General features: G+C 42.8%; 1 protein-coding gene across 1 annotated transcript in view; it reads left to right on the forward strand.

Annotated features, from left to right (window-relative positions):
* Nucleotides 1-20,251, forward strand: part of LOC136863524 (osmotic avoidance abnormal protein 3-like) — a 268,651-nt gene that overhangs the window by 71,509 nt on the left and 176,891 nt on the right. The window contains exon 2 of the mRNA XM_068225983.1: nucleotides 8,905-8,983. Within this exon, the coding sequence (XP_068082084.1) occupies nucleotides 8,912-8,983 (72 nt within the window). The 5' untranslated portion in view covers nucleotides 8,905-8,911. The remainder of the gene's footprint in view (nucleotides 1-8,904; nucleotides 8,984-20,251) is intronic.

A 20,251-nucleotide genomic window follows, 5' to 3' on the forward strand; every position in this document is an offset into this window, starting at 1 on the left:
GAGCACTGTCCACTATCACATCTCTCACCGCGCCCTTGCTATGTGAGTTACTGCGAGGCTTCATATGCAGCGCGCAGTTTCCTGCCTATACAATACCTGTGTGTGCACGTCATGTTGATAGGTACGTGTTCTTTGTGCCTGTGTTCGTTTTACGGGTTCATTCGATGTACCTACATTGCATTAATAGTGGCGCCCACGATTCCTACTCTCTTCTAGCCCGTAAACATACGTCTCGTTATATTACCGTAGTTTAGGGAGAGGGACCGGTGTATTTCAGGATTGTAGTAAAAGCGGCGGGGTGCATAAAACTAGGTCGCAAGGGGCTGGTGAACCACCCGGTATGTGACTTGCACAGCTGTTGTTTTGTGTGGTTGACCCAATCGATATCGATCTTCTACTGAATGAGTTTCTAGGAATTTGTGCAACAACCTAGAGGCAGCACTTTAATTGACGTGAACACTGTTGGCGACGTTCATTTGTCTCATCATGTGTTATCAAAACAAAGAGTTTGATGCGATCAGCTATTGAAAGAGTACGTCAAGGCTTTTCTTCTGCAGAGTGAGGAAGCAAGAATTACATTTACAAGCCTGCCTGAAGATTTTACAACCTGATTTACGTCGCACCGACACAGATGGTCTTATGGTTATGATGGGCTAGGAGTGGGAAGGCCTTAATTAAGGTACCTGGTGTAAAATGGGAAACCACGGAAAACCATCTTCAGGGCTGCCGACAGTGGGGTTCGAACCCAATATATTCCGAATGCAAGCTGATAGTGATGTGCCTCGAACTGCATAGCCACCTGCTCGGTCTGCCTGAAGTTGACATCGGCACAGGTGTATTGTGCGTGTTCATAGCCATGGCGATGATTCAACCAAAAGTCCTTACGACTCAAATACCAAAGAAACATAACCACCGAGCTCGATAGCTGCAGTCGCTTAAGTGCGGCCAGTATCCAGTATTCGGGAGATAGTAGGTTCGAACCCCACAGTCGGCAGCCCTGAAGATGGTTTTCCGTGGTTTCCCATTTTCACACCAGGCAAATGCTGGGGCTGTACCTTAATTAAGGCCACGGCCGCTTCCTTCCCACTCCCAGTCCTTCCCTGTACCATCGTCGCCATAAGACCTGTCTGTGTCGGTGCGACGTGGCTCAGGCGACAGCGCGTCGGCCACTCACCGCTGGATACCGTGGTTCAAATCCTGGTCACTCCATGTGAGATTTGTGCTGGACAAAGCGGAGGCGGGAAAGGTTTTCCTTCGGGTACTCCGGTTTTCCCTGTCATCTTTCAACTAGCAAAAAAAAAAAAAAAAAAAAAAAAAAAAAAAAAAAAAAAAAAAAAAAAAAAAACCATAACCATTAGACACTGAAAAGTAAACTTCTTTTTGCCTGTGGACTTACAATGAGCTCATCTATAATAAACGGATATCCAGGCTCAAGTTGTAGATTGTTGGTCTACAGATCCAAAGACCGTGGATCCAAACCGCAAAGAGATAACTGAACTACTGAAGAGAGAGAAAAGACGTCCGTTCGATAATCCATGTCGTTCTCTGTCATCTGGTAGAATAAAACAACGTCGAAATTGACACACACGCAGCTTTAGCAAATACAAATTGTCCGGTCACAGTTGTTGAATCTGAATTATTATTATTATTATTATTATTATTATTATTATTATTATTATTATTATTATTATTATTATTATTATTATTATTATTATTTCATTGCCCCAGAGGAGTGTGACAGGCTTCGGTAGCCGGCAAATTTCCATCCTCGCCGCTAGATGGGGGCTTCATTCATCCCATTCCTGACCCGGCCAAATGACTGGAAACAGGCTGTGGATTTTCATCATTACTATTATTATGTCTAAGTATGGGTGATCCTCCGTGGCTCAGGCGACAGCGCGTCGGCCTCTCACCGCTGGATACCGTGGTTCAAATCCTGGTCACTCCATGTGAGATTTGTGCTGGACAAAGCGGAGGCGGGAAAGGTTTTCCTTCGGGTACTCCGGTTTTCCCTGTCATCTTTCATTCCGGCAACACGCTCCATTAACATTTCATTTCATCTGTCAGTCGTTTATCATTGCCCCAGGGAAGTGCGACAGGCTTCGGCAGCCGGCACATTTCCTATCCTCGCCGCTAGATGGGGGCTTCATTCATTCCATTCCTGACCCGGTCGAATGACTGGAAACAGGCTGTGGCTTTTCATTTTCATTATGTCCAAATATGCCCGTATGACGTTCCAGTGCAGATTGTCCAAATGTACATTTCGTTGAAATGAAGTTTTACGTGCTTTCCTTTATTTAAGAATAAATAGAGGCGTATACATAATTTCTTGCTATTATCTCCCTTTTTGCTATTTTTTATCATCACACCAACTTATATCGACTTTCCGGCACGGGGGATAGGACAGGTAGCAGTCGTGACCCTAGTTGCGGTACAGCCCATTTTGTGGTTTGTCGACATTGGAGTTCGAACCTACCATCTCCCTAAGGCAGACATCACCTTACTCACTTATATGAACAACACTCGATTATGTATTCTCATCAAACTAATTGTCCGCCTCTATGGTGCGGTCGTTAGTGTGATTAGTTGCCACCCCTGGAGGCCCGGGTTCGATTCTGGGCTCTGCCACGAAATTTGAAAAATTGTATGAGGACTGGAACAGAGTCCACTTAGCCGCGGAGGTCAACAGAGTAGAGGGGTTCGATTCTAGCCTCAGACATCCTCGAAGTGGCTTTCCGTGGTTCCACTTCTCCTCCAGGCAAATGTCGGGATGGTACCTAACGTAAGGCCACGGCCGCACTCTTCCCACTGCCTTGTCTATCCCTTCCAATCTTTCCATCCCCCACAAGGTCCCTGTTCATCATAGCAGGTGAGGCCACCTGGACGAGGTACTGGTCCCCCTCTCCAGTTGTATCTCCGACCAAATGTCTCACGCTCCAGGACACTGCCCTTTAGGCGGTAGAGGTGGGATCCCTCCCTAAGTTCGAGGGAGAAACCAACCCTGGACGGTAAAGTGAATAATAATAATAATAATAATAATAATAATAATAATAATAATAATAATAATAATAATAATAATAATAATCTTCTACCGCTTTTCCCACACTTGTGGGGTCGCGGGTGCGAACTCTGTTGCACATGTGGATTTGGCTTAGTTCTACGGCCGGATGCCCTTCCTGATGCCAACAATTTACACAGGGATGTAATCACTATTGCGTGTTTCAGTGGTGGTTGGTCGTGTGGTGTGTTGTCTGATTATGAAGAAGAGAGTGTTGGGACAAACACAAACCCCCAGTCCCTGAACCAGAAGAGTTAATCAGAAGCGATTAAAATCCCCGATCCGACTAGGAATTGAATCCGGGACCCTCTGAATCTAGGGTCTCAACGCTGAACATTCATCCAAGGAGTCGTACAAATGATAATAATAATAATAATAATAATAATAATAATAATAATAATAATAATAATAAAACTAACTATATCGTATAATATTTTTTTAAATAATGAGGACAAAAGTAAAATACTCGGGTTCAGAGTCGAGTGATAAGACCACGTCACCGGCACGCACCCTGAGTGTACAAATACATATTTGTAACTTATTCTGGGATGATCGAGCATGAGACTTAAACCTATTACTGTACTCATTTGCGTAACCTAAGAATGAGTACATCACATTCCACTTTCTCTAGTCAGTCTTAAATTCATGCCAGAGTCAGAAATCGAACACTGGTCAATCGGACTGGAGTTCCAGACCACACCGAGAGACAATTTGTATGTCTCTGTGCATTTACGAAACAGATTGTTTAGACGCTTGCCGGCTTTTTGTCTCTTTCGGTCACTACTAAAAATAGAAATTGCTACTAGGGGTGATGCAGCGCACAGGACAAGTGACGTGGTAACAGCATTTCTTGGTTCCCTTGCGTTAAGTCAGCACAGGTTGCGACCATCTCAAGCTGCAATACATTGTTATATTTTCGGGGGACAGAGTCAATAAAGCCCTGGGTTATTTTCTCTGGATTTGTGACCCATGCCTGTTGCATCGCCAGGGTCAGTTGCTCTATAGCGCAGGGTGACTTTGGAGAGTTGTTCAGTCGTCTATCCCTCTAGTGTTGGCTACTGAATGTATGATTCGAAGCAGTGTATCGATTCTTTCAAGTGTCCGAGTGAATCGATTCACAGGAACGGCGAGCTCACGGCACATGATTCAGCTTACTCCCAGCGGACAGTGCTGAATGGCGCACTCACTGGACGTTGACGGGGAGCCGAGCTTCCGCTGCAGCGAGACAGTGTATCATGGCACATCGAAAGAATTGTGAACGAGCGCGGCTCAGTGAGACACGATACACAAGGCTCCTTATCGGCTCACTGGACACGCGGAGAGCCGAGCTTCCGCTGCAGCGAGACATACAGTGAGCCATGGCACATCGAAAGAATCGTGAACGAGCGCGGCTCAGTGAGACACAAGATACACACGGCTCCTTATCGGCTCACTGCAGCGAGACATACAGTGAGCCATGCTACACTGAAAGAATCGTATGCTATAATGGACTCTCGAGCTCAGCTCATTTGAAAATAATACCCATTTGCATTCACTGTCCTCTTCTTACAGGGAGGTTTAAATAATAGATGGATTTATTTGCAGTGTTAAAAAGGTAGTCACAATATAATAATTCTGAAGTAGCTAGTAAGTAGGTAGGCTATTAGGTTATACTATTTATTAGTTTAATGAATCTTAGTATTATAACTTAGTTGATATTTGACAATTAAACTCGACTCTAGCCTGCCCTATGACTATGAGTCATGCTCATGACCACTCAAAAGTACCTGTTATATTGGGAAGAACGGCTCAGTATTCTCTCAGTTCATATGCCACATCGTTGCACAAGACTTCAATCATATGTGGACAGACGCAATAACAGTATGTTGAATCAAAAAACCAGCGGGCTATTGTACATCTCGGGTAGCCTATACAAAATATGACTATTAAAAACAATCCTCAGCTGATAGAAAAATATATATTTTTTAATGACTGAGCGAGTTGTCGTGCGGTTAATATCGCGTGGCTATGCGCTTGCATACGGGGGATGGTGGGTTCGAATCCCACCGTCGGCAGCCGTTAAGATGGTTTTTCTGTAGTTTCCCCATTTTCACACCAGGAAATGCTGGGATTGTACCTTCATTCAGGTCATGGCTGCTACCTTCCTAATCCTAACCTTTCCCACCCTGCGTCGCCGGAAACCTTCGATGTATTAGAGTAACTAGCATTTTTTCTAAGAAAGGAGTTCATAGTATGAAGACCAGATGGCAGCTGCGAGCACTGAATGCTATTGCTGCTGTCTTACCAGCACATACTACACAGATGCAGTAGGAGCGGTGACCAGTGAGCCGTGAATCGGATCACTGTATCGATTCAGTAACGTGAACGGAATCAAATGAATCGTTTCAGTAAAATGAATCGAATGTCCCATCACTATATCCCTAATGACACAAAGCAAAGCAAAGCAAAGCAAAACTAAATAAAGTCATCTCCGTACAGTCCATGAAGGCCGCTGGAGGGGTGGAAGGTAAAGGCTTCCACTGTCCGTAACTTCGGCACTTGGTGGGGTAGAGTGGTTAGCTCTACGCCCGGCCGCCTTTGCCCCCAGGAATTAACCTGGTACTCATTTTTGGTGTAGGCTGAGTGAACCTCAGGGCCATGTGCACCTTCGGAAGTGGAAATCCCGTTTTTTTTTTAATTTTACGACTTATGATGGGGATTCGAACCCACGTCCTTCCGGGCGAACCGAGCGCGCCTTTACGCCCTCGGCCAGGCAGCCCCTCCGTCATGATACACGCATGTTAAATGGGTTTTAAGTTCGGAAACGTAGAGGGCCACTCTAAACTTGCAATGTCGTGGAGAGCTTCCCTGAAAATGCTAGCAGTGTGAGCAGGGGCAATGTACTCCTCTGAGTTTGCATTCGGGAGATTGTGGGTTGGAACCCCGCTGTCGGCAGCCCTAAAGATGTTTTTCCGTCGTTTCCCGTTTTCACATCCCACTCCTAGCCCTTTCCTATCCCGTCGTCGCCATAAGACCTATCTGTGTCGGTGCGACGTAAAGCCACTAGCAAACAAAATAATTAATAATGTAGTACAGCCATATTGCCAAGAAAAATCACCAATTGTGATTAACATTAAGGCCAAGAACGTCTGGTGTCCGCAGACTCAGTATGGCGTTGGACTCGATCGCGACAATCAATGTGACCGAGATGGCACTATGCCATTCGTCGGTCCAAATCAATATTGTAAAGTCAATGGAACACTTACTGCAGAGACATGAGCTTGGAAACAGGAACAGTCACCAATTATTTGTTGCGTAACGTGGGGTTGCACAATTGCTCAAGTTTGCCTTGATGCAGTGCGGGGATCTCCCCGGGACATTCGAATTATACGGCGATCATCTCGCACCGTTATCTGTCAGACTGAACTTGAACCAAGTCTACGAGCATGGGTGCTTTAAGTGTACCCTGTACTGTAGATACATGTCGACCATCAGCTACAGTCCTTGGAGACCAGACCAAATACTCTAGCCCTCTATAACAGCGGCCGGGCTGAATAGCTCAGACGGTAGAACGCTGGCCTTCAGGCTCCAACTTGGCAGATTCGAACCTATCTCAGTCCGATGGTATTTGAAGGTGCTCAAATACGCCACCGTCGAGTCATTAGATTTATCTTCACGTAAAAGAACTCCTGCGGGACCAAATTCCGGCAACTCGGTGTCTCCGAAAAGCGTAAAAGTAGTTAATGAGACGCAAAACCAATAACATAATTATTACCATCTATAACAGCGACTGATGTTGATATCGTAGAGCTATCTTTGACGAGGGATTTGCAGACTACAAGTCAATTAAAGCTTCAATGTGCTCCGTATAAAGGCGGTAAAGTAGTTCGTTTGCGACTCAGCATGTGGTGAGTGCCGCATAGACAATCCAAATGGCCTGAAACCGGTATTGTTCTCGTACCCATTTTTTCGAATTCAACACAAACGACCAATTCCCTGTATGTGTTGAAATTTCAGTTTCAAGTGGTGTAGAAACAAAAAGTTTAGATATAAATGTTGACGGAAAAATTGTTATAAAGCACAGAATGGACATTTCATTCAATAAATGAATCAGACGTCTTCAAATTCTTCGAAATGCATCAAATAAAATAAATCCTCTTGGAAATGTGTCATAGAGCTAGAAAAGAACACTGGTTAAATAGTTCCAAACTAAACGTTTATTTAAATTTCATGTTATTTCAGAAATCTGAACATGTCCTCTTGTTTGGACGAAACGTGGTATTGTGAGCTTAATAACACTTTTGTTTAAGCTTTTATTAATTTTTCTCAACTAAGTTCGACCGGATGTATTGCGTTTCTGTTCCTCCATTCTTTACTTTGAAATTATTAAACAAAATTCTAACAACCCTCTCTGAGTTGCAAACCTTTTATGTTTTATTTCGCTAGTGGATTTACGTCGCACCGACACAGATAGGTCTTATGACAACGATGGGATAGGAAAGGCCTAGGAGTTGGAAGGAGGCGGCCGTGGCCGTAATTTGGGTACATCCCCAGCATTTGCCCGATGTGAAAATGGAAACGACGGAATACCATCTTCAGGGCTGCCGACAGTGGGATTCGAACCCACTATCTCCCGGATGCAAACTCAGAGCCGCGCGCCCCTGACCGCACGGCCAACTCGCCCGGTACCCTTTTAAGTACGGGCCCGTTAGTCTCCCCTCTATCCTACCCTATTATAAGCGACTCACGTGATCTCATCACCGAAGCCTTCTTACATGCACAGCTTAATCCAACGTGTTCTTTCCGAAATAAGCGTCTCTCGTTACTATAGATACCTTCCTATCACTGTTCCCAGCAGCAAATATACTCACTATTTACCTCTAGCTAGTAAATAAAACAATCAGTGTCCTCCCAGCAAAGACCTTCTTCTTCTTCTTCTTCTTCTTCTTCTTCTTCTTCTTCTTCTTCTTCTCTTCCTTAGTATTATTTCCTGTGCACTACAGTTCATGCTGAACCTTGGCCTCTTCCATGAGCTTTCGCTATCTAACTCTAGCACATGCTGCATTCTTCCAGTTATTTCAGCCGAGATTCTACAGACCTTCCATCACTTCTTATAGCCATCTGGTTTTGGGTCGATTAATTCCACGCTGTCCGTTACAGTTAGGGACTGCCTGGCCGAGGCGGTAAAGGCGTGCTCGGTTCGCCGTCAAAGTCGTAAAATTTAAGAAACGAGATTTCCACTTCCGGAGGTGCATATGGCCCTGAGGTTCACTCAGCCTACACCGAAAATGAGTACCGGGTTAATTCCTCGGGGCAAAGGCGGCCGGGCGTAGAACTAACCACTCTACCCCATCACGTGCCGAGGTTAACAATGGTGGAAGCCTTTACCTTCCACTCCTCCAAAGGCCTTCATGGCCTGTACGGAGGTGACTTTGCTTTGTCCGTCACAGTTTCCTCCACCTTATAATTCGGAGGTCATTAGTTGAATTCGCGGTAGGCCGTCTTTGTTTCATCAGTTTGGCATTTTCTTTTTGAAGTATCATTAACTAGATATGTTTTCATGGAAGGTTTGTTAGCCTCACGCTCAACTTTCGGACTGGAGGATCACGGGATCTCCTGGATCATCATCTGTTCGGCTTGAACGGCCCTATCAGCAGTTACGCTACCGCCGGCATAGCTCGAGAGATCATTTAATGATGCAAACCTCAACATTGCGGTGAAGTAAAGATGCCATCGGGGATCGGGCAATGACGTGGCTTATCATTTGAATAGTTAAATGCAAGGAGTCTTTCATCATTTTGGAGGCTATTATTTCCTTGACGATTGCCCATTATCATATGACTATCGTAACACTTGTTTTGTTTCAGGGCTGCAATGGCGGAGACTGTAAAAGTGATCGTAAGATGTCGGCCTATGAACAAACGAGAGAAAGACTTGAACTCAAAAGTAAGTAATAATTAGGGCCCGGATTCATATGCACTAAAAACTCCGAAAATATGCACGCACGTATGCACTAAAAAAGTTGAAAATATGCACGAAAATATGCACTAAAGGAAAACAAAATACAATCATCAAACTCAATATTTAATTTTAACTCTTTGTTAAAATTGATAATCAAGTTTCATTCCTTAGAAAATGGTGCATGGCAGCAGGTTTCAACAGTGTTTCAATGTTTTCAGGAGTCAGTGACTTTCTGTTGTCGAACAGAAGTAATTTATACGCTGAAAATGATCGTTCTACGTCAACAGACGTAACTGGGCAATACTTGTACACCGTCACTGACTGCTCGGAACATTCTTCTGGCAAAGACTTCAGGCATTTTTACAGTTTAATCTGGTAAAACACTGCAATAGACGAAGAGCAAGTTAACAGATGAACGCACTTGTTTAAGCAAACCTTAGGAGGCTACTGTAAGAAGAAGGAGAAAGGAATGCCAGAAAGAAGAAAATTGCCGTTGTGAAAAACGTCATTATGCATCTACCTACTTGTATTGCGACACTGAAAGCACTTTCCTTGTTCAGGGAAGGTTTCTCATGTTGCCAAGTGATGTGCAACATACAGAGCTCATTAAATTTTCCATTTCGTTCAGAGATCTTAGATAATCGATCACACATAAGAGAAAAAATATGTCTGTATATGCACTGACGTTCAAAATATGCATTCGCATATGACTTTTTAAAAAGTCCGGGCTCTAGTCTATATAAATAAAAATGAATCGCTAACCGCAAAACTCGGAAACGGCTGGACCAATTCGGCTAATTCTTTTTTTCAAATAGTCGTCGAAGTCCGAGTAAGGGTTTTACGAAGAGAAAAATTGGAAAAAATGCCAGGAAAAACGTAAAAGCCCCATTTCTCTTTTTCCATTCAAACTGTTCGTCTCTCTTTCCTTCTCCCACGTTTGCGCTTAGCGTTGTCCTCCTCTAATCCAGCGCGTTTGCCAAATGTCCGTAAATCTCAATGTTATCGGTTAAAACGGGTGACTATCGGATTATGTACAAAATTTCAAGCCGCATTTGATACCGTTAACAAAAAAAAGGGGTTACAAAATAATTGAGTGTGAAAATGTTAATATAATGGAATGTTACCTCAAATGCAAAATTTCCATTGCTTAGAACTTATCATGCCATAACTCCTATTTTATATTCACTATATTTGTAATGTTTTCACTGCTGGTAAAGGAACATTTCAGCTCGACGTAGATAAGTTTGTTTCTAAATTTAAATAAGAACATGCATTATTTGCGTTTCTTTTCAGTCATGTTCAGAGATATTTACGTGCAGGCACGAAAACGTCAGTCGCTGGCCAAATTCTTTGCTATTGAAGTTGCATGGGGGTCAAAGCGAGGCAAATGGTCTTCAGATATGGAAGTTATTTTTAAAACAAACCCCAAGTTCTTATCTTTCTTAGTTCTCAGTTTGTGACAGGAAGAATGCCTCCTTGGATTTTGCTTTCGCGCGTACGCACTCCAGACAGTCGTATGCAGTGTCGTGTTTTGTTATAAAGTTGGAGACCTTTATCTACCCTGATTGTTTTTAAATCTTCACTTCTCAACAAACAAGTTCATCGATTTCTTTGGTTGATTGGTTTATTTTGTGTGTGCTTCCATATACAGTATACTCAATTCAAGACTCATGCCGGCTATAAGACACGGGGGGAGTAACTTTGATCGAAGAACTCGAAATGCTACAAGCCAAGCTAATTTTCAGTCTAATCGGACTGCACAACAACGTGAAAAGCGAAATGAAACTGAAAGGATTCGGATATCACAAATCCGTGCAGCGCGTCGTTCAGCTAATAATCTTCAAAGTTTGAATCGAGCTGCTTTCAGTTACCATGTTTCAATTGACTACAGTGCCTACCAATCCATTGCTATTGGTTCTATGAACTCAGTTTGCCAAAACTGTAAGGCACTGAAATACAAAAATGAAGCCGCTGGATTGTGTTGCGCAAATGTCAAAGTGAAATTAGTGCCATTAATTCCACCACCAGATCCATTGTACTCATTGGTTTCAAGAACAGGAACAGATTCCATACATTTCCTTACAAATATCCAAAAATATAACAACTGCTTTCAAATGACTTCATTTGAGGCAACAAATGTACTTCGGGACAATTTCATGCCAACTTTCAAGGTAACATATAACAAGCAGACTTAACCCCCATATTGCTTTGTTTATTTTATTTTATTTTATTTTATTTTATTTTATTTTATTTTATTTTATTTTATGGTTTTTGTGACGAAAGTAATAAACCTGTCCTGAATTTACAGATTTTTGAACTCGCTGGATTTGCCAGGATTGCCGCCTCACATTCTTCAATTAAAGGTCGGATCAGTGGTCATAATGTTACGAAATATCAACCAATCGCGTGTTTGTGATGACACACGGCTAGCGGTGAAAACATTACTGAACAACGTGATCGAAGCAACCATTCTAGCGGGGAAGTATAAAGGAGAAGACGTTTTGATAGCACGCATCTCTATGATTCCGACTGTCATACCAATTAAATTTAAACGACTGCAGTTTCCAGTGCGGGTCGCTTTTGCGATGACCATAAATAAATCTCAGGGGCATTCATTGAGTGTTTGCAGCATTAATCTTGAAAACACATGTTTCTCGCATGGCCAATTGTATGTTGCCTGTTCCCGTGTTGGAAAACATCAACTTTGTTTGTTTACGCGCCAGGTAATCAAACAAAAAATATCGTGTACCTTAAAACTTTACAATCAAAAATATCTTCATAGCGTTGATTGGAATCAGTGTTTTCTATGATGGTTATTTCCTACGAAGAAAGAGGAGTAAGTTTTACCACATTATCTTCACGCCATCAACTTATCAAATTACTTGATTTGCAACGGGGGATAATCATGGCTCTGTGAGGGATTTGAAGACCTGCTGAACAGTTCCAATCTACGTTACAGTCAATCAGGGTTATTTCTGGGTAGTGATATGCTGTGACCTATTTGAGCATTTCCTTATTCACAATCAAGATATTAATATAGCAGGTAATGAAAACACATTTTTCCAGTAGTTTGTTACTAACTTTTGGTAGTAGTAGACAATTAACTCATTTGATGTTTATGATGTAGTCATTTGCACTATTCTGATTTTTGCGTGCAGTAGGCCTACAGACTGAATTTTTGCTATTTTTTTTGCTATTTGCTTTACGTCACACCGACACAGATAGGTCTTATGGCGACGATGGGATAGGAAAGTCCTTGGATTAGAAAGGAAGCGGCCGTGGCCTCTAAATTTTTTTATTTTATGAAATACTTCCTCTCATGCAGAGGCTGCCTTGCGACAAAGTATACTTTTACATTTATTTTTAGAAGATAAATAGATATACTGTACTCGATAAATGTTAAAGGTAACCTACTTGTAACCGTGATTTCTTAGAATTATCAGTGAGCCCCTTAAGGCTATGATGGCAATCTCCCGTAACGCTGTAACTGGCAGAGACATCTGTTTCCAGAAATTAGCCAGCATTTGCCTGGAGTGAAAATGGGAAACCACGGAAAACCATCTTTTTTTTTTTTTTTTTGCTAGGGGCTTTACGTCGCACCGACACAGATAGGTCTTATGGCGACGATGGGATGGGAAAGGCCTAGGAGTTGGAAGGAAGCGGCCGTGGCCTTAATTAAGGTACAGCCCCAGCATTTGCCTGGTGTGAAAATGGGAAACCACGGAAAACCATTTTCAGGGCTGCCGATAGTGGGATTCGAACCTACTATCTCCCGGATGCAAGCTCACAGCCGCGCGCCTCTACGCGCTCGGCCAACTCGCCCGGTGAAAACCATCTTCAGGGCTGCTGACAGTGAGGTTTGAACCCACTATCTCCCGAATGCAAGCTCACAGCCGCGCACCCCTAACCGCACGGCCAACTCACCCGGTACAAACTGAATTTGAGTTCGATCCATTGTCATTTATTTTTGACAGAACGACGTCTGTCGGGTATAGTGGAGTATTGGATGGTATTGGTCAATATAAAATCAAGAATGCTCATCCTTATAGCCCTTTTAGAGGTAATATTTAAGTCGATGTGAATGCATCTTGCACAAAATCAAGAGGTTTCCGAGTCGCTCGGAAATGATGTTGGATATTAGTTAGCGTTCCCGTATACACCTGACATACCTCTCCATTTCTTTGGAGGAAGTGAGGGTAGAGCTAAATATGCAAACCTCGAATCGCCTACAGTTATAATTACGTAGAGTTTATTATTTTAACACTGATTTTGCCATTTTAAATATGTTGAGCAGAAAGACGCTCGTGATTCTGTTAGGGTACCAGTACTGTCCACACTCCTTCTGTTTCCTGCACCAGGACATAAACTACTTCCTAAATGTGTCGCACTGTTTCATCAACTATATTGTAGAAATATTGCAATGTTATTGCAAGTTGGCCGATTGCGTGAGGTATAATAAAACATTAGAAAGAGCAAAGGTCCGCCTCTGTGGTGCAGAGGTTAGTGTGTTTAGCTGCCACCCCCGGAGGCCCGCATTCGATTCCCGGCTCTGCCACGAAATTTGAAGAATGCTACGAGGACCGGAACTGGGTCCACTCAACCTCGGGAGGTCAACTGAGTAGAGGGGGTTCCGATTCCTACCTCAGCCATCGGTGAAGTGGTTTTCCGTGGTTTCCTCACTTCTCCTCCAGACAAATGCCCGAATGGTACCCAACTCGTGATGATGATGCTTGTTGTTTAAAGGGGCCTAACATCTAGATCATCGGCCGCTTCCTTCCCTTTTCCTTATCTAACCCTTCCAGTCCTCCCATCCTCCAACAAGGCCCCTGTTCAGCGCAGCAAGTGAGGCCAACTGGGTGAGGTACTGGTCTTCCTACCCAGTTGTATTCACCGACCCAAAATCTTATGCTCCGTGACATTGCCCTTTGAGGCGGTAGAGATGGGATCCCTCGCCGAGTCCGAGGGAAAAACTAACCCTGGGGGGTAAACGGAAAAAGAAGAAGAAGGAGAAGTAGAAGATAAGAAAAAGAGGAAAGGATTATTATTACTGTAAACTTACTGACGTAAAAAGAAATAGGCTGGAAATTCCTCGATTATACCATAGAAGGACGAGGTAGTCAAAGCTTTTTCCGTTCAAGAGGCCGCTCAGCTCTTGCGTCAGTAAGCGCACAACAGTCAAGACTTACGGTTACAAATTTGTAAAAAGGGACACAATGGAACAAAAAACAACAGTTTTCACAGTTCACATTCAATGTTGTTTTGGCGCCGTATTTATTAAATTTTCAAAATTAGATTCATACTTACCTAGTTGTCTTCGCTATCAACGTCAAGGTGATTGAACTCGCACAGCCATCTTTCGAAGAATAAAATCCACACGTTACATAAAGAAAGGTAGAATGTACAGGATACTGAACAGCGGGATTTAGAGAAGATCAAAATGAATGGCTGCCATTTACTGTTGAATAAGCCGTTGAGTCCACCTGGCTACATGTCCAGACTATAACCTCGTGTCTTCGTACCGAGGTGGTGCCACTATTTTCAGGCGCACCTCCAATAGAAGTGATTAGCATGTACCATTTTAACCACAAACAATTTTTAAATATGTGCTTTACGTCGCACCGTCACAGATAGTTCTTATAGCAACGATGGGATAGGAAATGCCTAGGAGTGGAAAGGAATCGGCCGTGGCCGTAATTAAGGTGTGAAAATGGAAAACTACAGAAAACCATCTTCAGGGCTGCCAACAGTGGAGTACGAACCCATTATTTTCCGGATTCAAGCTCACAACTGCGCACCACTAACCGCACGGCCAACTCGCCCGACAACCACATACCAGCCCTCCTACCATTCTTAGATTTCTGGCAGTACTAGGATTTGAACCCGGGCATTCGAAGACGGCAGCTAATAGGGCTAACAGTCACGCTACGGAGACAGACATATCCAGACTGAGGAGGGTAATAAAGTCGACCTCGCTGAAAACGACGACATTCACGATGAGCGGTGGCAGGTCCAAATGGGGCAGATGTTCACAGTTCTACAGCACCGAAGACGCACATTAGCGTTTTCTTATTATTATACCGCCGTCCTAAGCGAATTCTACTTATGTACAAAATGCGTGTTTTGAGAGAACTGACATCTGAGCTATTTTGGCGAATCTGCCATTTCCTCAGCACACTTACCGCAGATTCGCTTGTTAACCCAAGAAAATCCATTTCGATATTCTGTACCATACGCCAAACAAAATACGGCTATTATCTAGAGTTTGGTTGTAGATACAGTACGTTAGTTTGTTTATGAAAAATCCTTGAAGATCACCGTAAAAAACCCAAGTGGTACACTTATCCCAACAACCCAAATATTGTAGATAAGTTAAACTGATGCCTTTGCTGGCGGGACCTAGTGTTTACTGTGCACTATGTCTTCTGGTATGGGCTAGAGCAATCTTATTACTTTCATTGCTCTGTCTCAGCTTTATTCTTGGCTTTGACAAAATGGAAGTGACTGAGGTATGAGTGATGCTAGTAATGCCATTCCTTCTGCAGCCAGTCCTTGCTATGAATGGTGTGAAAATATTGCTCATAGGGTCGGTTGGTGCATGCATTTCAGTGGGCTTGGCAGACTGATATGTAATAGCAACTTCTGGCTCGGTGAGGAAAGCAACGGGAAACTACCTCACTCCTCATTCCCCTAGTACGCCTCTTCAGTGAAGCCTAGGCCATCTATGACAGCTGATGGCGGAACTGTTGAGGATCCAACCACCCTTCGGGCTGAGGACTAAACAACAACAAGTTAAACTGGCTTCGGATGGCATTTTGCGGTATGGCTTGAGGAAAAACCAGTCGATGGATTTAGTTCTGACACTATTCGCTGTTACCGAAACTTGAGTCTTCCCATTCTGATGTTGCGACAGCAACACGTCATATATGCCGCATGAGACCCGTGTCGTGAGAGAGGGCGTCAGATGCGCTTGCAATCGCGGCATGTCTTGCTTGGCCTCTCTGGTGCCCCGAATTAATCCGTGTGATTATTTGTTGTGGGGATACCTGAAGTCGCAAGTCTACCGCGATCGTCCGACCTCATTGTATGCATGTATGTTGAGTATTCCGCCCCGAAGGGTGGTTTGATCCTCCACAGCTTCACCAACAGCTATCATAGATGGCCTAGGTGTCACTGAAGAGGCATACTAGGGAAATGAGGAGTGAGGTAGATTCCCAATGCTTTCCTCACTGAGCTAGAAGTTGCTATTACATATCAGTCTGCCAAGCCTACTGAAATGCATGCACCAGTTGACACTATTAGTGATATTTTCACACCATTCATAACAGGGACTGGCTGCATAAGGAATGGTATTACTAGCATCAGTCACTTTCATATTGTCAAAGCCAAGGAGGAGACTGTGACAGGTCAATGAAAGTAACAAAATTATTCTAGCCCATGCCAGAAGACACAGTGCACTGTAAACACTGCATCTCGCCAGCAAAGGCATCCGGCCTCATCAGGGATGCTAAAAGACAACATCTGACGGCAATTTCTCACCATACCTACGGATATGCTGTACAGTTCTGTTCAAAATATTGTCCTTCGACTACAGGTATTGTTGATGAATGATGGCCGACATGTTGAGCATGTGTTTGCTAAACCTCGATTATTATGCTATTTTTTGCTTGTGTATCGCATGAAGCGCCATCTGTTGGTCATTTTATGTACTTTATTTTGATGACAATAAAACCTCATGTCATGCCAATCATGTGTGTCAATTATTACTTTTCTACCTCCAATATTCTGTGAAGTACTGCCTCGTCAAATGTTAACAGACTTTTGGGTCACCCCGTACTTTTTCCGCCAGCCGTGGGCTTCCCCATTCAAATGAGTCATTAACAGGTGGGCAAGACACGAATGCGCGTATGAATCCTGAGCTGTTGACCTATTACTCACGGAACTTTTAGTGATACCTGGGCTTTCTATAAAAAAAAATCGGTAGATCGGTAGATCTCGCTTATCTTCGAGATTTGTATAGGCAACCTTTGAAACACAAACTATTAATCACTTATGCATCACCGTGAGACATCTGGCGTACACTTTATGTACTAGTATTGTTGTTTACACAGCAACGCCAAACTATAGAATTCATGCCAAGAACAAGATTCGCATCGAGAAAGTTATGTTATATAATGTGTGTGTGACACAGTTGTTAGCTTAAGACAATGAAGATTTAGAAAATACATATCGATCGATCATACTATCGATTCAATTCAGATTTCATTTCCATTCAGTTGGCAGTATTACCGGAACCGGGAGAGCTCCCTCCTTACGCCTCATCCCCATAACACCAGGTATCAATAAAAGTTGCGCGAGTAAGACAGAGATCCTTCGCCATCTTTTTCCAGGCAGGTATTCGCCCTAATCTGCATGTGAATATGGTAACATTGCATATAGTTAAAAGTATACTTAATAGTAAACAGGTACAGGTTCGAGGTACTCCATTTTACACTGACCGGATAACAATATAAAACATTACAAATAAGAAAAACAAACTATATAAATTCCTCAGCACAAAGGCTGGTTGGATCCTAGCCATATCCAGCATCAGCTGCCGTAGATTCCCTAGGTGTCACTGCGGAGGTCATTGTACGATATCAAATCTTTAATATCATCGTAGGTAACAGATGAAAGGAAAAACAGGTATGCAACGGTTTGATAAGGGACAAAGTAATTATCCTGTCTCTTTGTTATGTTTTGCAATTTGCTTTAGATGCACCGACACAGATAGGTCTAATGGTGACGATGAGATAGAAAAGGCCTAGGTGTGGGGGAGTGGGAAGGGATTGACCGTGTTCTTAATTAATGTACAGCCCCAGCATTTGCCTGTTGTGAAGATGGGAAACCACGGAAAACCTTCTTCAGGTGTGCCGACAATGGGGTTCGAACCCACTATCTCCCGAAGTTTAAGTTGACGTGTAATGTTAACCATTATTATGTACCTTCATCCTTTTTTATTTATGTTGTATTACTGCCGAATAAATACAACTTTGGTTTAATTTCAAACCTTCAGTGTCACTGATTAAACGTCACGTCAGGATAATAATGATGTCCTTTAGAAACCGTTGCATATCCGTCTTTTCCTTTACCTGTTACGGTACCTATGACAATATTAAAGGCTTTACATCACGCGATATTATGAAATGAAATGAAATGAAGTGGCGTATGGCTTTTAGTGCCGGTATATGTCCTGGACTTCGGCTCGCCAGGTGCAGGTCTTTTAAGTTGACGCCGTAGGCGACCTGCGCGTCGTGATGAAGTTGAAATGATGATGGAGACGACACATATACCCAGCCCCCGTGGCAGGCGTATTTACCAATTACGGTTAAATTTCCCGACCCTGCCTTGAAACGAAACCGGGACCCCTGTGACCGAAGGCCATCACGCGAACCACGCGATGTTACCATAGTGTATTTGCATGGATAGTAGAGCAGATACCTACTGTAGCTGGTAGAAGCTTGTGAAGAAACTCTGTATTTAAACAACTCAAGATACATACAGTAGATAGCGCGTCCGCAGGGTTGCCACCGTTAGTACTTTAGTACTAGATCTAGTACTTCATGGACATTTTTAGTACGTTAGTTCTTTTTATAATTCTAGTACCTTTTACGGAGCTAGAGTAGACGCTCTTCTACTGCAGCAGAAGAACAAGAAAGAAATTGATAAGAAGTTTCAGAGCCAAGTGTCTATTTTTTCATATTGAATTCTGTGAACAAGTTTTTAAGAGGGTACATTTTAGTGATCCTATTTTGAGAAATCTCTCCATGTCGAACTAGAAAATTGCAAAAGAGATGGCAGTTGCATCAGTATAATCCCATTAGCTATATATTTCGCTAACGCAATGACAGAGTGCTCATGAAGTTAGATAGGAAATGGTGAGCAGCAAAGTCCAAAGAAACTGAAAATCTTTTCAGTCTGCCGAACATACAGGCTCAATATAAATATTACGCTGTAACACACCTGAGAAAAACACACTAAACAACAGGCCCTATTTATATTGAACTTGTGTGTTCGACAGACTGAACGGCTTTTAAGGTACATTTATTTGAGTCGACACTCGAAAGTGCAGCTTCCTTCTTTACAAAGAATTCCACAGAATCGCTGAATTTTAGAACGCTTTAATTGAACTGAAAAATTCTGTAGGCGACTACAACTTTTCAAATTTGACGAATTTTTGCGACTGTTTACCACATTCTCCTGCTGAAACAGAACAGGATTTTTCCTGCTTTTTCTGTTAATAAGACCAGATTGAGAAACAAACTACTGGTCTGTAGCGGAAGTGAATGGGCTCCTTCTAAAGCACGCGTCTGCCCAAAATTTTCATATTCCAAAATAGTTTATTGCTTTGGCAATATTTTCCAAAGATTAAGAGAAGAGCGCAATGTGAAATGCATGTTAATATATTCTAAAAGGTGTGAATGTTGAATAGAAATGCGTGAGAATATCCATAGTCTTCACATTCTAAACGTAAATAAAAGAATCTCATCACGTAGTCAGCTTGGAACTGGAAATGTTAGGATGGTGGGTATTGAACCTGCAACATTGCTGCTTCCCATTATAGATATCAAAAACGATAACTTCTGATAATTACGATTTTCTTTTTTCTTTTTTTGCTTTACGTCGCACCGACACAGATAGGTCTTATTGTGACGATGGGATAGGAAAGGCCTAGGAATGGGAAGGAAGTGGCTATGGCCTTAATTAATGTACACCCAAGCATTTGCCTGGGTGAAAATGGAAAACCACGGAAAACCATTTTCAGGACTGCCGACAGTGGGGTTCGAACCCACTATCTCCAGATTACTGGATACTGGCCGCACTTTAGCGACTGCAGCTATCGAGCTCGGTTTTTCTCATTTAATAAAGGTGTATTTTTGATAAGTGTGCTTTTTTCTATACTTCCATTATAAATAATCCTACTCCATTCTAAAAAGGATGATTTAGTACGTTTTTCCATAATCTAGTACCTTTTCACGGGAAAATTTAGTACGAAAATTTTTTGCCCCGTGGCAACCTTGAGCGCGTGTCTTGGCCACCTGGTTCTTTATTCATTCGAATAGGGCGACCCGCGCCCGGCGAATGGAGCAAATTCTCGAGAAGTAGGCCTACCTGTCGGATTATGAAAATAATTACACTCGTGAATTTATAATGTCCACGACTCTAGTACTAGATGTAGGGAAAAGAGGGCAGTTTCATTATCGTGAGTACCGTTAT

This window comes from Anabrus simplex, chromosome 2, assembly GCF_040414725.1.
Source record: "Anabrus simplex isolate iqAnaSimp1 chromosome 2, ASM4041472v1, whole genome shotgun sequence".
Classification (NCBI taxonomy): Eukaryota; Metazoa; Arthropoda; class Insecta; order Orthoptera; family Tettigoniidae; genus Anabrus; species Anabrus simplex.